Raw genomic sequence first — 16,455 nt, 5'->3', positions numbered from 1 at the left:
TCCTACCAGATAGGCGACAAGTAGAAGACTAGAAGACTGGAATTGGGCAGTAAATCTCCTTTACTGCTCATTTCCAGTCTTCTGGCGCCCCAACAGGTCAACATGCAGGACATTTAATGACTAGAATGTTAAAGATGTGGGTGATATAAAAATTGTTTTTGGTTGTTTGTTTTGGCTGTATGTAAAGAATAGACAAACTATATAAAAAGTTCCCTTACAGGCTGTTATTGCATATCACTGTGTGTGTGTGTGTGTGTGTGTGTTGTAGCCTCATGGAAATGCCTATACAGACTTGTAAGTGGCATCACCATGATTTTCTCACACCTAAACTATATAGTCTGCTTCTTCTATCCCATATAAACTTGATTTGTCCATATCTATCAGGTCAGGTCTGTGTTTTTATACCAAATGGTAAGGTACCAAAGGTCATATTTAAACCCAGGATCCCTTCTAATGTAGACTTAGTTGTTGTCACTTTGATTTAAAAATCGTTCAGGTCAGATGTGTCGTGCTGCAGAATGAAGAGGGGTGAAATAAATGAGATATACTGCACAGGGTTGCTAGACTCCTTTATCGAAAATGTATGCAAAACAATATAATATTCCCCTTATTAATCAATAACTCAATTTCGTTTGTGATGTTTTGTTGACGTGTTCATATTTCCAACAGCACCAAAAGGCAGCATCAATCCTTTATTCCATTCGCGCATTTCCGCATTTTACCGCCTACATCTTAGATTAAACGCACAGAAAGAACAAACACACCCAGTTAATCCTCCATATTATACAAAACTTCACACAACAGCTTGTCCCACCTGCCTTGTATTTGTACAGTAATAACCTTTGTTTAGTATCACTGACAGTATTGTGTTTTCAGTGAAGGGGTTTCTCCTTTAAAATAAAGCCACTGGATGGCGCTGTAGAATAGCGTTACTAAAAAATGCTGCCGTGGATAAGGAGAAGTTCCCTCAACGCTGGGTTGATTTTAGGAAGGAACCATTTAACGCGAAAGTTGAGAAAACTTGGAGGATGATTCTCTATTTTTAGAAATGGTCTACTTTCCTAAATGAAATCCAAAACTTTCATCTGTTCCTAAGAGATACTACACGTTTGTCCTCTTAAGACTTCCGTGTGATCATTTTGATTAATTGGCAGCAGATATTTCTCCTTGACTTTTGAAAAGTAAACGTTGCCTAATTAAACAAAAAACCCTGAACCCCAAATAATCATTTATAGAAAGAGAGAAAGAGAAAGTTCATGAAAACAAACATAAAAAAACCAAATAAAAAACAAATGTTGAACAAAATGCCTATCAGTTGATAATAACATTAATATAACATTTAATTCGCTGATGAGGGATAATATCCAATCATTAGCTTAAATCAAGTTATATTTCTTAGTTGTGTGATAATTCCTTTGGCACTTTTTCCAGTCTGTATTTAATTTGTCCATCTATAGGCTATTAACTGGTAAACATTGCAATAGCTTATATGTAGCCTATCTGAAAGTCCGAAATGACCTGCGATTATTTGCGTTAATTACTCTTATTATTTTTTCCTAAACAGGCTTTGCAGCAGAACTGACGTGTTACTTGATAACATGACTGTGGCTGTCCCAGACTATTGTCTAGTTTCCACGCACATGATCGATCTGATCATCTGGAAAACACTCGTGTTGTAGACCTGGATTACATTTTATATGTCGAGCTTGGACAGATGATCAAGATCGTGGCATACGTGCATTATCACGTAAACTTCACACCCAAGCACAGAATTACAAACACAGTCGTCTTCATCCAAATCTCATCCTCCCACAGAAACACGGACAGAGTCTTCATTGGTGCTCCTGAACCCTGCAGTGAACTGGAGCTATCGGGTGTCAATCAGAGAGAGAGAGAGAGAGAGAGAGAGTGAGAGAGAGAGAGAGAGAGTGAGAGAGAGAGAGAGAGAGAGGCGCATAGGATGCTGATGACTGATCCTCTCTGAGAGGATGATATCGATCAGGCTTGCAGAATTTTCCCCCTCCAGTTTGATAAACATGCTGCTGTGCGCAATCAAACCTTTACTGCTCCTTATAGGCTAACTGGATCAGGTAGGTGTTACCAATCAATAAGGGTTGTACAGCGTGTTGATTCTTCCTGCTTCTCTCTCTCCCTCTCTCCCTCTTTTTTAATGAATCCATGTTTGCGCAATTTGGCACACGGACCAGCGGGAGGCTGACTTTGTGGTGATTTATTCATTTTTCTTCTCATGTGCGTAGGTAATACGAGCAGCGGCTGCACACTGAATGGGAAAGCCGTGATATCAATGCAGAACTCCTCAGCGCTGTTCGGGATGGTCAGCCACTGTCAGACCCCAACTTTCACAGACTTCACCGCCGGCTTGTCTCTCTCCGTGTACGGCAGCAAGGCAGACATCTGTGCTCGGCGCGCCGGGAGCAGTGGTTTCGGATCTCAGATTTGCCGGAGTCCTCATGACACAGCGACTCACATGAACTGCGCCAGCCCGAAGCGACTCAGCGCGTCGGAGGAAAAAGCGCATCTGTCAGCCAAAGCCCAGCGCTCCTGCTTCTCCCTCCCACCCGCTCAAGGTAGGCCCAGTGGGTCCAAATGTAAGCAAGAGCCCGCAAGTCTTTAATTGACGCAGCTGGAATTAGAGCTGATTAACAAAGTTGATGCGCTAATTGAGTGTATCCTAAACACAACGGACAAATTGCTGCTTTGTGATAACATTTAATGTAATACCAGTTATCGCCCTGATTACAATAAATTGTGGGAATAACGAAGTAAATTCACTCAAACAGCAGCTGTGTAAGCGTCTCTAATTCGAACAATTAGCAGTTTCGAGGTTATTTGAGATGGTTAAAAGCTTCAATCTAAAGTAATGCTGCTTCCATATGACTCCTCTAGAGCATCCTTTGATGCAGCTGTACTGTGTGTATTTGTGTTGAGAGCCCTGTTTGCAGTTGTGGATTAGGTCTGTTAATTAAACCCAGAGCTCACTTGGATCGCAAGCCAATTCATAAATAACACCAGAATCAAAGTCTCTGTAGCACACAGGGGCCATGAGAAGTGATGTACAGTATATGCAATAACTGCCAAGCAAGCGTGCAATTTCCTATGGATGTTAAGAAGGCATGGCAGCATTAAGTGGGATTGGTGTGACGCTGACTCACTTAACTAAATGTGGAAAACTTGACGACCTCAACTTTTGACACTTTAAAATAATATTTTGTTAATTATTTATTTATCTCTGGCTTTGCTCTCAATTTAAGAACATTAATTTGACAAACAATTAGGTAGCTATAAGTCCTTAAACTAATATTTAAATATCCCTCAGTGATATGAAAAAAAAAAGAAAGAAAAAACAACTTTGGCATGGGCTCTCATCAGTGAAAGTGAAAACTTTAAAACAACAATTACATAGATGAGATAGACACTGTCACACAGATAGCATCCAGAGTGGAAACTGGGTTTACAGACTGTGGAAGTCTGCTCCATCCTGTTTAGACAGAGTGTTACTGTGAGAGGGCGGAGGTAATTACAGCCCCATCCTAAATTATGATTAGACGGAACAGACTTTTATATTAGCAATCATCCTTGCAGCAAGAAGAGGATCAACGGATTTGATTTTGTTTCTTCTTGCTAAACACAAACCATATGTCTGCTGAATGTGTCTCAGCATTTATGAGTTCTCTTGGAACACAGTTGTGCCCTCAGCCCTCCATCCCCAGCATCCCCAAACAGAATGAATCGTCTCATTGTCTTCGCAACGCTTTTGAACTCTCTTCCCGTAAATTGTGGGAATGCAAGATGTGTTATGTGTTTGGTGGATTATGTCGTGCAGATTAATATTGAGGCGTACATATCTGTTTGTTTTGTTCTGGCTCTCTGAGTCAGTTGAGTGATATTTTAATCCATGAACCCACAAGATATTGAAATTATTAAAATTGTTTTTCAGCCTCCTTTGGAGTGCAAACCCAACATCTTCTCCCTTAAGCACATACCGATTCAGCCACATATCAAAACATATTACACATTCATGATCTGGCAGTTATATATTTTTACATTATATTTTACTGTTATTGGTAATAAAAGATTTCAGTCAGTTTAACGTGTGCTCCTTATGTTGCCGTCTCTATCCTATATGCACAGTATTCCAGGCATTTTTATGTTTTTATATAGTCTCCTTTGGTGAGCTTGGACTATAAATGTGATCTCAGGACTCATCAGTCTTTTGTATCATGCCTCATTTCACGCTGATCGTGTTACATATACTCCCATTCGGGGACAGAGCTGGAGTTTAAACTGCATTCTCAACCATTACTTCAGATTTATACTGAAAGGAATCTCTGAACAAACACAAGCTATAATATTCATCCTGATGGAAGTGAGACAGTGGGGGGAAGAACTTACCTCAGACGGGAGATTTCTGACCTTTAACATGTACCCTGCGATTACGAAATTTCAACAGTTACTCAGAGATTAAAGTGATAAAATATTGTGCACGGCTGATGTTTCATCTAATGCTCACGTAAGGATTGTTGTGGAGGAGGGAAGCCGTTGCGTACCAGGTTGTATTATGAGATATTTGCAGTCAGTACTGCTCTGCTTATTTGTTAGTTACTTCCAAAAAAATGCAAATCCACACACTAAGTGAATTTTTAATTATGTTAGCGTGTGTGCATCCATTAGTGTTTACACATGTTCACTCTCTCTTACACAAGTAAGAGAGAGTGAGAGATTGACAGTGAAAGCTGCCTTTTTAATGAAGGAGTGAATTTCAGAGCTGAAGTGCCGTCATGTGTTGAGGCTCTCCTTCTCCTTTGTAAAGGTCGACACAGACTTGGATTACATTTTACAGGCCTGGTGTCCTGAATGCACAATAACCATGCATTCTATTCCCGGCATGAATTGAAGTACATTTTTTTCTGTGTAGCATTAACTGAGACGTATGTCACACCTAATGCTTAGGTTTGGAAACCCTGCGTACACTGTTGCTCTTCGTGGAACAGCGGCAGATCATCCTTGCACTGCGAGTCCAATGTGCTATAAATATTAGTGCCCACCAGCAAAGACAATATTTAGCTTGCAAAGAAAAACACTTGACCTCTCTTGAAAAAGAATATCAGGTTTGAATGAAGTGTGTACTCTAGCATCATTCGATACCTTGCTAAAGTTTCTCCTGGCTGGGACGATGCTGCCGAGTCTGTGAGCTTTTTTGTGAAATATGTTTGAGTAAGGAGTGTGCTGGAGTCCCTCACACCGTCCGTCTCTCAGATAAATGCAGAGGTCTGTCTGTTGATTCAGCCCATAAAGAGATGAGTAATGGACTTTTGGTTTTGATCATTGTTGGAACTTTTTACATTTCTATGGCTATTTCTTGTCGTCTCTTGCCAACATACTCAGCTTGTTTCCTATAAGCCGCTACATATGGTATTTATACGTGCTGTATGCACACCTGTATGCAAGCACACAAACCCACCCACATCCATTTCTAATACATACAGACCCTGTGCCAGCATACATGCTGAACACATACACTGTGCACACATGCCACACACTGACATACCCACACATATATGGATATATGCACACACACACACTTTTTTTCTGGTGAAGTGGCATTGGCACCAATGTTGAATTCTCTCAAACTGACTTAGTTTTCTCTGTTTTCCCCAGCAGAATTTGTAGACGTCAGACTGCGGGGTGATAATCTGGCTGTTATGAGAAACAACCCCCCATTACAGCACCACTTTGAGCCTCTGCTGTGTCAAACACTTAATAACAGCTTCCCAGTAGCTTGTGAATAGTATTGGTTGCATGAGAAACACAGTAGGTGCATTTAGCAAAGTTGATTATTATAATCAAACAATGTGGTTTATTTAGTATAATTCTTTATGGAAGTACAGCTGAAATGATTGGTTGATATTTGGATTGACAGAAAAATAATCAACAAATAATTTAATAATTGACAATTAAACATTTTTCAAGACAAAATTCGACACATAGTTTACACGCTTCCATTGTGATAATTTTCTGCTCTTCTCTGTTTTATATAATCATAAACTTAATGTCTTCAATAAGGATGACATTGTGGGCTCTGAGAAATTGTGATGGGCAATTTTTCATATTTTTTGTGCATTTTGTACATTTAGCTATTAATTGATTAATATATATAATATAACTGACATATTAATTCATGATTAAAATGATTAGTTGAAGAGAGATAAGAGTGAGCAATTGGCAATATATAGAAATGATCATTACTTGATCTTTGAAAGCCCAGTAATACATTTTTTTCATATAAAATGTCTGATAAAGGAGATTACTTGACATCCATTCACGTTATAATAATATAAATTATTACTAAGTCGTCAAAAAAATGGCGCTCAGCCTAACCTACACAGGAACTGGTGTTCATACTTAAATTATCTGTTTGGTTAGTTGTCCAAGGACCTTAAGTAAATCTTCAGATTTGTGTCACATAAAATGTTTATATAGCTATATTCTGGGAAAATGTTTCTTCAGCTGTTTCGAGGGGTTTTGAAAAACTTAAATTGCCCTGTAATTCAGGTTTATAATTGCTATACGTTTGGTTTTGATGTATGCATGGATCATATTATTCATGTTGGGTTTGGCTGGTGTCACTGTTTTATCTATCAAACAGAATCAAGGATGTGACAGTTGGTCTATATGAATCAGTGACTGAAAAGTCTTTTACGTGGTGGAGAAGTGGTTGTGTGTTTTATCTTGTTGCTTGATGTAAAAAAGACCAAAGAGATTGTGGCTAGGCAAGTGTTGCAGCAGAGATATTTAAGTTTGAGTTTTGACCACAATTTAAATCAGTCGTGCAAATGATGAACATTTATAGTTTTAACCGTTTGCTCTTCATTGGCAGGTTAGTGTTGCTGACCTTTGCAGATCATGGGTCTGTGGAATCAGTAAAAGAATGATGATGTGCCACTGGATGACTACTGAATGAGTAATTTGCTATGGTGTCATTGTCTGGTTACTGAATTGATAATTGAAATTAAGCAGTGAAAGTCAAGGTGTCTTTTTTTTTTTTACCTCAAAATCCTCAAGGAAGATTTTTGAAACTCTAATCATGACATCAGTTATAGGCTTCCTAAATGTAACTCCACATAAATGAGTTAAACATTTTTATTTAGTGCCACATTTAAAGGGGATCTTTTTTTCTGCTTTTCCTTATTTTCAGTCATCTTTACATATTATATTACAGTGTCAGATGTTCATATAAAATGTGGCCAAAGTGTTAAATAAAGACGTAAATGTAGGTAGAATTGATCCCTGCTCTCAATTCTCGGTTTCCAAAGCTTTTTTCAAGTGACAGCCTGAGCAGAGGTTTTCTCATGATGGATTTCTTTATATGGTCATCCACTCCATGAACAGCACATGGGTTTACTGCTCTGTTCTGCTAACATTGGTGTTTTTCCATTTATTGGTGGTAGTCACACCGAGCCATGACTCGAGTCGAGCTGGCACGCTGTGAGTGTTTTTCCATTACAGAGCATGGTAAAGTCAAAGAAGTTGTTTACGTGTTGGAGATAAGTTGGTCATCTGTTAATCTTCTATAAACTTTGTCGTCACTGTAGTTCTTTTAGCTTGTACTATTCCTCCCTGCATTATTTCTAACTGATCAGCTGAACAAACAGCTCCATATATCTCCATATTGGGTTTGCATCGGTGGTAACTTAACACAATTCTGACATGGTTGCCCCTCCTCTGGCTTCTGGAAAGATGGCCAATCCAAACAGAGTGGGCTCATCAGGAAGGGGGGCCTTAAAGAGACAGCAGCTAAAACTGCCTGTTACAGACAGAGACTGAACAGAGGGGTTGCATAAAGGGCCAGTATAAGACAAATGAGGAGTTTTTTTGAACTGTCAGTCATGCAAAGCTAATCCAGTACAGTCCCAGAATAAAAATATAGAGCTAGAAATGAGCATAATAGGTCCCCAATAAACGTTAAAACTTTTTCTTATCTGTTGAATATGTTGACATGTGTATACAGTTTATACTGTAGTATACAATATGGCATTGTATTGTTTATTTTATATTGTTGAAGTGTAGATGTAAGACACATTAGGCTGTGCGTGAGAAAAATCTGCTGGATCCTTTAAATGCTCATAAAGCTAAAATATAAGCTTTTCCTTGCTGAATTGTCTCTGACGAAGACAGTGAATCCTTCCTGTTCCTGCAAATGAGAATCTGTTCTCTGTGGAAAAGAGAATATGTCAACGTGAGTACCAAAATTTCGCTTTATTAAGTGCGGTTAAAGTTTGACAGAGTAATGGAGAATATCAACACCACTGTCAGTCAAGGCAAGGCCAGGTTAAAGCAGCTGTCCTCCCAGATGTTGTGAAACACTGATCAACCCTCAGAGGAAAATCTTTGCTGTTATTGCCGCTGAAAGAGATTCAACCTTTTATTGAACTTGTAGTATACTTATTTTGACTGTTGAGGTTGACCAAGAACTTCTTTTTCTCCACCAGATAGTGAAAATGTTCCATATATGTTTTTGGTATCGCATGTCAATTTGCACTCAGCTATGTTTTATATAACATTTGTCAACAGGAGCCCACTAACTAGCTAACAGCCAGACATTCTCTCTTTCTGCATTTTTGCCTCTAAATCATGTGTAACTGGCATGTTTATGTACATCAATGTCGTGCAGTGGTAGTAACATTCAGGAGGTTTCTCACCAGTCAGTAAATTCCCATGAGCCAAGGAGAGAGCCTCAGCCCACGTCTTTTCGTCTAGTATGAGCTCAGCAGTGAATTATGGGCAAATGCGAGGGTGCTGCCTGGGAAGGGTGTTGCAGGGTGTAATGTTTGCAGCATGTTCCATTGATTCATAAAGCTGAAGCCCGGTGATGATTCTGCAGCGGTATTCCCGTAAACCTCCGTCTGGCTGAGAAGTTGAGGAGCAAATGCTGGGTAATGGAATGAGAGCGCTTCCTGAGTCACAGCCACTAGAGAGGGAGAGTGAGAGAACACCCCTGGTCTGGCATCTGGTTGGCTGAATCACCTCAATCAAACTTGGCCATGAATACACATGACGTGTGTGGAAACAGGAGATAAGTGGCAGAGGAAGAGAAGAGTGTTGCACCAACTTCAGTTAAGGTTGGATTCAAAGAGAGAGAAAGAGAGATTTACGGGAGGTTATGAATTGTTCTGCTTGAGTATCCTCTGAAGTTGCAAAATGAACATGTGCCTGTACAAATCTACAAACAACTTAAGAATTTAGGCACTGGTGCCTCTCTGCAATCCTTTTTCTTCTCCATTGTCAGTGTCAGTTAGGTCAAATGTTCTCATTCTTATGTGACCAGTGTGGTATGACTATGGCATCTCTCTGTAACCAAAGGCATTCTGACTTTCGAGAGCCTGTGCATTCTGCCAATGAATCCAAACAGTCACACAGCAAAAATATGATCTGGTTTGAGTAAGTGTCGAAATATCTCTGGAATACCAGAAGAAATGTGCTCCGGGCCTCAGTTTAATCAAGAAAAGTTGGCTCAGATATGTCATCATAAAAATTTATTTTTAGCCCAAACCTTGCCTTGAGAAGCACTTAAAGTTTCACACACTGCATTTTCACTGATGAGGGGATTGAGCTGCCAGGTCCTGTGAATTAGGCCAGATTTGTTTTACTTCTTAACTATTTGTAGCAAAGATAAAGAGACTTCTCTACTTCTGTCTCTGTTCCTTTGGACAGGCATGCCACAGCTGACCGCATGTCTATAGAGTCTGTATTACTCATGCATTTTCAGACAGCAGCGACTCCTCTCGCAGACCTCTGTGTATGACTTAGCACACGGGTGGGTTTTTGATTTACATCTCGGCTGTGCCACTTGCTGTTCTTGGCTCGACGCTGCTGTGTTTCATCAAAGAAAAATCCGCTCCACTCTGACTGTGAGTTAAGACTGCCGTCCGCCGTTTTGCTTCCTCTGCCAGAGCAGGGCCGAGAGCTGACTGGGCACTCGCAGCTGTCAGCTGGAATGAGAGACAGAGAGAGAGAGACAGAGAGACAGAGGTGGCAGTACAGAGATGTGGCCATCGGGACTCTAAATAGGCAGCAAGAGCACAGATTGCGTGATTGTGAAAGGGCAATTTTGGTCATCTGAGTCAATCGTGAGGTGGCTCCTTCTTCATCTTTTCCACCGAGGAGTATTCTACTATCAGCAGTTTATAATAACTTAGCTATGCAAGATGTGAGTAACATTCACAACATGTTTTTGTTGCTAAGAGTGCATCAGAGCTTTGTGAACAGGTCACCATTTAAATCTGCTACGGTAGTAGTTTCAAATCTGAGTGCTCAACATGTTTAAATAGTGACTGAAATGACCCTTTTTACAAGGCTGGTCATGGCGGAGATTAATCAGCAAGCCAATCAAAGACTGGCTTCAACCGAGTGGGCAAAAACAAATGGGCAAACATGATGCGAGCTGAGGCTGTTTTAATGCCTTCATTAGAGCGGAGGAGAAAGCAGCCAAAAAGCTTGAGTTTTATCCTCTCTCTTGTTCTCTCTCCGTCTCTGCCAGGAAGCTGCCATGGGGCAGTGCCCAGTCAGCTCACCGCACCATTGGCTGGCGCTGCCCCAGAGGACTATGAAAGACATTATAAAGTCTAATAGTGCAGTTTATATAGTTTATTAGTGCTCGTTAATAGGAGCACAGCGTTGTGGAAGAATTACTAATTCGTCATGTGCAATGCAATCCAGCCCCTGCGCTGAATTAACTTGCTTACCAGGACTAATAAGTACGTTAAAGCAAGAGACAGAATAAAGGTTACTTGCTTGTCTTTGGGTTGACATCAATCATAAACCTTGAGCGTGACTACTTGCACTTCTGTACTCTGCTGATTTGGACTCAGATATTGTGCACTACATCTTGGGAGATACAGATCTGTAAGCATTATTATCCCAGATAGAGAGCCAAGTTTCATCACACAGAGTCAATATCTCTTGCATTATTCTTTCAAGAATATATTTTAAAGCACTGGCAAGAAAATGTTTGAGTCATAATGTATTATAGTTTATGTATTGCTAGAGGTCTGGTCTTCTAAGGTACAGTGCAGAGAGTGATATCATCATGTTCATCCAGCATCAGCTCACAGGCAGTGCTGTAGCACAGGTAGTGTTTTGTCAAAATGTTTCTTTTTTGGTCCCTGTCTAGAAATCTCAACAGCACGGTGCTGCATGATGTGAGGAAGTGGAGGATTTTGGGGTGCCCTGTTCAGGTTAATGCTTGTATGTCCAAGTTGTAGGGAGCTGGGAGCCTCGCCAGCCCAGACTCTGGATGTTAATAAAGTTTCAAGAGTCCATGCCAGCACTATGATCTGTAATGCTTAGGGTTATTTTTACAGACTTTTTACAGACAATTATATTTGAAAGGGAAGGCTGTTTTTTCAGTGGGCTAATATCAGAGCAAGGAGATGGCATATGTGATAAGAAGATGCAATTTCCCATGATGTGATGCTGTGAAGTGCATGCGTTTTTCTTTTTTCATTGTGTGGGAATATTTTCTGTATGAGAACTGCCAATGTCAAACTGGTACAGTGAATAAGTAAATTACACTTTTTTACTTGTGTTATTTCAGTGAAGTGTTGTTGAAAGTAAATTTATTTTACCTTCATGATAGACGCACACCCTAACACCTGGTAGCTGTCTAACTACAAGCACAGACAGATGGCGGCTGAGTCAATGTGCTTTGACAGAATAGGAAGAGTGACCATTGATGATTCCCCGTTCATTTTCTCAGCTAAACCCTGGATTGTTTATTAATTCTCTTCCATGTGTCACACATGTCAGTGTCTTTGTCAGTGTTAAATGGACTTCGGCAGCATGGTTGCCAAACAGGGAGTTGAAGGAATCTAAGATGACTTTGGCTTTGTAGTTACTGTACTGATGTCGCTCCCTACCAGAGATGTCGGCTTAATTTCACTCTCTGGAACTGAAAACTGCATCTCACAGATGAGCTGCTTGCTCTGGCCAGAAGTTTCCACTGGAAAGAGAAATTTGTTATCTCCGGGCTCCAGTAGTATCTGTCTGCTTTATATTTTCGACATCAAATTGCATTTGGAAGAAGGCTGTGTGGTTTTTATTCTGTTGTCCTGTAATTCTAAATGAGGAAATAATTCAGCTGCAAGTTGTTTTGTTGAGGACAATCCCCTCTGTTCTTCTCTGATTTACAGTTGCCAAGATAAAATGTAGGACCCCCTTTCACTATTTGAACCGAGGCTCATATGGGCTGTGCAATAAGTGTGTTAAATGGATCCACATTACACTGAGTAATAGCCTCAGTATGCTCTCTTCATTAACATGCTTAACATTCCCCTGAAGACCCAGAAGTCAGCTTCTATAATACACTGCTTAACACAAACATCATGTTGGACACTTAGGATCTGTTATGGGGCTCGTTGATGGCAGTTTTAGTAGGGAGCAGATTGAACAGTGTTTGTGTGCCAGTGTATGTGTAAATACTGATGTTTGGGGCAAAGTGGAGGACAAGATCGACTCGTTCTTGAACTCTGGGCATGAAAACTTAATAAAAGTTTTGGTTTTTGCAATAGAACAAATAATCTAGCTAATTAGAGCAGATTTTCGACACAAAAGTCTAGTGAAGAGGTTAATACATTGCAGTGCAAAATGTTATTGTTTTTAGCTTTTTTGGCTCGAAGATGAAATGTGTTGCAATACCGGTCAGTCACTTGTTGCATGTTTCCAAAACGGGACACGCAACCTTTTTTTTTTTTTTTTTAAGTAAGAAATCTCAGTTTCTGGCAAAATAAATTCTGAGCAACATATATTTATTTTTAACAGCCCTATTAATCAGCAATGACATATTATGGTCATTAAATGCTTTGGGACAGTAAGATACATCTGTGTGTATTTCATTTTGTGTGTACATCATTGCATTTGCACATAATTTATGTGATTAGGTAGGTGTGTACATTTAAGATTTCTGTTTTTTTACCAATAAATGAATGGTTCTGGTGGGTGGATTATGTTAAAAATGGAACTTGAAAGATGAACATAATGGGAACCAGTGCGTAGCTGTCCTAGCCGGAATGACATTTACAACCTTTCCCCCCGGCTCAGCATTCAACCTTTAAGATGAAGCCAAAACCCATCAAGAGGAGCTTCACTCACCTTAAAAGTGCTACGCTGAGATTGTTGGATCCACACAGACTAGGTTCACACGGTTTCAGTAACCAATAAACATTCCCGTGGCAGGAAATGTCTCTTATATATCACTGGGAGTTTTTGACAAGAATATTTAGGATGAGTACCTGGCTTTTTCCCCAGTATGTCTTCACTGAAGCTGAGTCATAAATTCAGTGGATGGGCAGAGGGAGTGAAGAAAGGAGAGCAAGATTTCTCTCTTCACGGCACATGTTGACTAATACCGATAAAAAGCCTAATCAGCCACTTTCAGCTCATATCGACAGTGATCTAATAGGCATGTGTTTGAAAGTTGATATGAATTAGGCACCGTCAGATCCGTGACAGCCAGGTGCTGAGCACTTGGCTCAATGACCCGGAGCCTCGGCCAATTGGAAAACGCTTTGCAGAATTTATCTACAGCCTTCTCCCTTGACAAATTATTTTATTGTTCCCACACAGTTGGTTTTCATTTAGTCTTTTGGCTAATGAAATGCTGAGAGCATGTGGACTATTGTTATTTCTTTATTCAGCATAGATACTCTGACTGGAAGTGTTCACATCTGACAGTACACTCCCCATGCAATAGAAACTGACCAAAACATGACACACGAAGCATACAATTGTGCACAGATGGCTCGCAGAGTACAACATTTTAGCATATACTGTGAAATCTTGATTTGCTTATTACTACACTGCTGATACTGTATGTGCCTCCCTAGCATTACCTTAGTGTCTGTCAAACAGGGTAATGCTGTTTCCTGAAGGAACAACTTCCCTTCAGCGAACTCCAAACCTCGCTCCAACACCTTTAATCACATTATTCAGTGTGTCTCATGTACCCGGACTAGTAGATATGCTGTGTGAGAGCTGCAGATGGGAGAGATATGGTGAAACTCGCCTCGCGTCCGAGCCCTGCACTCTGCTTGACCTGAGCTCAGTACATCAGGACTAGGCCACTAATCTTTTACAAATGCTGGGAGCCTCCATGACCGGGCCCTTGCTGAGATGGCTTAGTCAAAACAGGCCTGCTGCTCCTGAATACAACCTCAGCCTCCTAGCTTAATTCAAACGATGATTAACTAACAAATACCTGCTGCTTGTTCAACAGCATTACACAGCCTGGTGCGTTCGGCAGCGCTCCATGGAGTTTGACAGTGTGTTTGCTGTTCTGTAGAGGAACACACAGGCCTACTGTGTTATAAGCATTTCAGGATTTGTTGGTAAGATGATACAGGACATGCTTAGTGTACACAAGCATAGTAATACTGAAGTGGTTGGGGAGAGTTTTATAGTTTAATTCTTGATTATATCTTTCAGGAGATGTGCTTTGTTCTCTGAGCTGTAAACAAACTGCATAAATAAACGTTGCCGTGCTGAATTGTGAAAACCTGCAGCATTTTAAATAATGAGACGTGAACAACAAATTGACATGTTTTCTTTTCTCCCTGTTAGCATTTGTAACACTCAAACCATGATTAATATTTATTGTGAAAATAAATCCCCAAAATCAGCACGTAACAATTCATGTTGAGAACCATAACCATAATAGCCAAGACTTTGAATGTCTGGATTGAATTGAAGGATTTTGCGATTGGTTGCTGCTTTAGTAGTAACCTTATGTCATCACACTGTCTCCTGCCAACCAACTGAACTGGTAAAGCAAAACAAATACATTTTGCCCACGACGCAGGTAAAAGTGATAAAAGAAGGCCTTTGCGTCCAGTTTCAAGTTTCAGTGGTGTCATTCTCAATCTCAGTCACTCTAAACCTGTCTCACTGCCTGTGTTTCCAAAAAGGCCCATTTACCATTGCACTTTATCACAATAGTACTGCCTAAACGTATCAGACATGCCTGTGCGTCGTCTTCTCGTACACTGTCACTGTTTATGTGGGCTCAGCCACATTTTTTCTGGACTTCAAACAAACACCATGAGGTTCAGGTCTTTCACCAGGCTCAGGCACGGGGTCAGACTTTGTGCATAGAGAAGTTGGCATGCCTGACCTGTTGAATAAAACATCACTACTTCTGCTGTAACTTTGAGAAATGTTAGAATTTTCCGAGTATGTCTTATTTAGAGCAACATGGATGCAGAATATATTGTGAAGTTCAGCTATATTTTTTATAGTAATCATTTTTATATCATTTTTATATAATAGTTTCTGAAAGGGTTTCAACAGCAGCAGTTGTTGTAAGTGATGAATAATTTTGTGTGTCGTTGTCATTCTTTGAATATATTGGTACTCATATCTGATCGCACATAAATGGCAGTGTAGTAGCGGTGCCCAGCATAAATTGCCAGTATGGTTTTTTTTGTTGCTATTTTATAAATGTTTGAAAATGATTTGATACACTGGGAACAATAAATCTTCCACAATTTTTGCAATAACACAGTCATTATTGTTCTAAAGAATGCTGCATTTTGTTCCAACTACAAAAAAAAAATTGGAAGTTCAAGAACAAATATAAACGGCATTGGATACATTTTTAAAAAAGAGACTTAGCAAGGATGCACTTTCATCTGCCTGGAAAAAGCCACAGGCAGTGAAATATTTAATGTATAGCCCCTAAAACCACAATTCAGCAAAAGTCAACAGTACTTGTTATCTGTGTCCTTGATAGCTTTTGTCATAAATGTAAATGCCCAGTTTACCACAGCACCCACTTTTACAGGGCCAGACCTGTCATTTGACACGAAAATATGGCCAATCTAGGCCACTGTAACGATGCCAGTCTTCTACAAGCCTCAAGAGCTCTGAGCCATGAAGGGAGTCCAGCGAGAGAGGCAAAGCATCAGTATATGTACACTGCAGCCTGCCAAAGTACACTCATTTAACAGCACAAAAAGACTTGCACTGAGAACCCGCATGTTTATGTTAGGGATGATGTAAAATGGCCAGAATTCACATTTCACATCAAATTTCTCTTTTAAGATGGCTTCTCTCAATTTTTACATGCAAGGAAACAAACATTTGCATTTCAAAGTTCTTCAAATAAAAATAAATGAAAAGCAAACCCTTTTATGGGTTTGGAGACTATATTGGAAAACAGGTCAGGGGCGAAACGAATATTTTTTATGGTTCGTAAAAGAGCTTCACAATGAATGCCAGCTTATGTGAAAGTCTTGACACTTTATTCAGCCCTTACACTCTTTGGCCAAGAGCAGCCAAACAACACACATAGCAAAGGCTAAGTGATCCAAATGAAGAATGATTTCTTTATTTCTGCTTGTTCATCGTCTGATTAAGCTCCTTTTCACAACCAAAAATCAGTTT

General features: G+C 40.0%; 1 protein-coding gene across 1 annotated transcript in view; it reads left to right on the top strand.

The window, feature by feature from the left end:
- Positions 1 to 1,714: 1,714 nt before the first annotated feature.
- Positions 1,715 to 16,455, top strand: part of LOC133984789 (zinc finger protein GLIS1) — a 72,628-nt gene continuing 57,887 nt past the window's right edge. Inside the window, exons 1-2 of the mRNA XM_062424263.1 lie at positions 1,715 to 1,874; positions 2,259 to 2,588. Coding sequence (XP_062280247.1) covers positions 1,715 to 1,874; positions 2,259 to 2,588 — 490 coding nt within the window. The remainder of the gene's footprint in view (positions 1,875 to 2,258; positions 2,589 to 16,455) is intronic.

This window comes from Scomber scombrus, chromosome 8 (genome assembly GCF_963691925.1).
Source record: "Scomber scombrus chromosome 8, fScoSco1.1, whole genome shotgun sequence".
Classification (NCBI taxonomy): Eukaryota; Metazoa; Chordata; class Actinopteri; order Scombriformes; family Scombridae; genus Scomber; species Scomber scombrus.
Note: the sequence above shows the minus strand (reverse complement) of the source record. Positions and strands in the feature narration are given on the sequence as shown.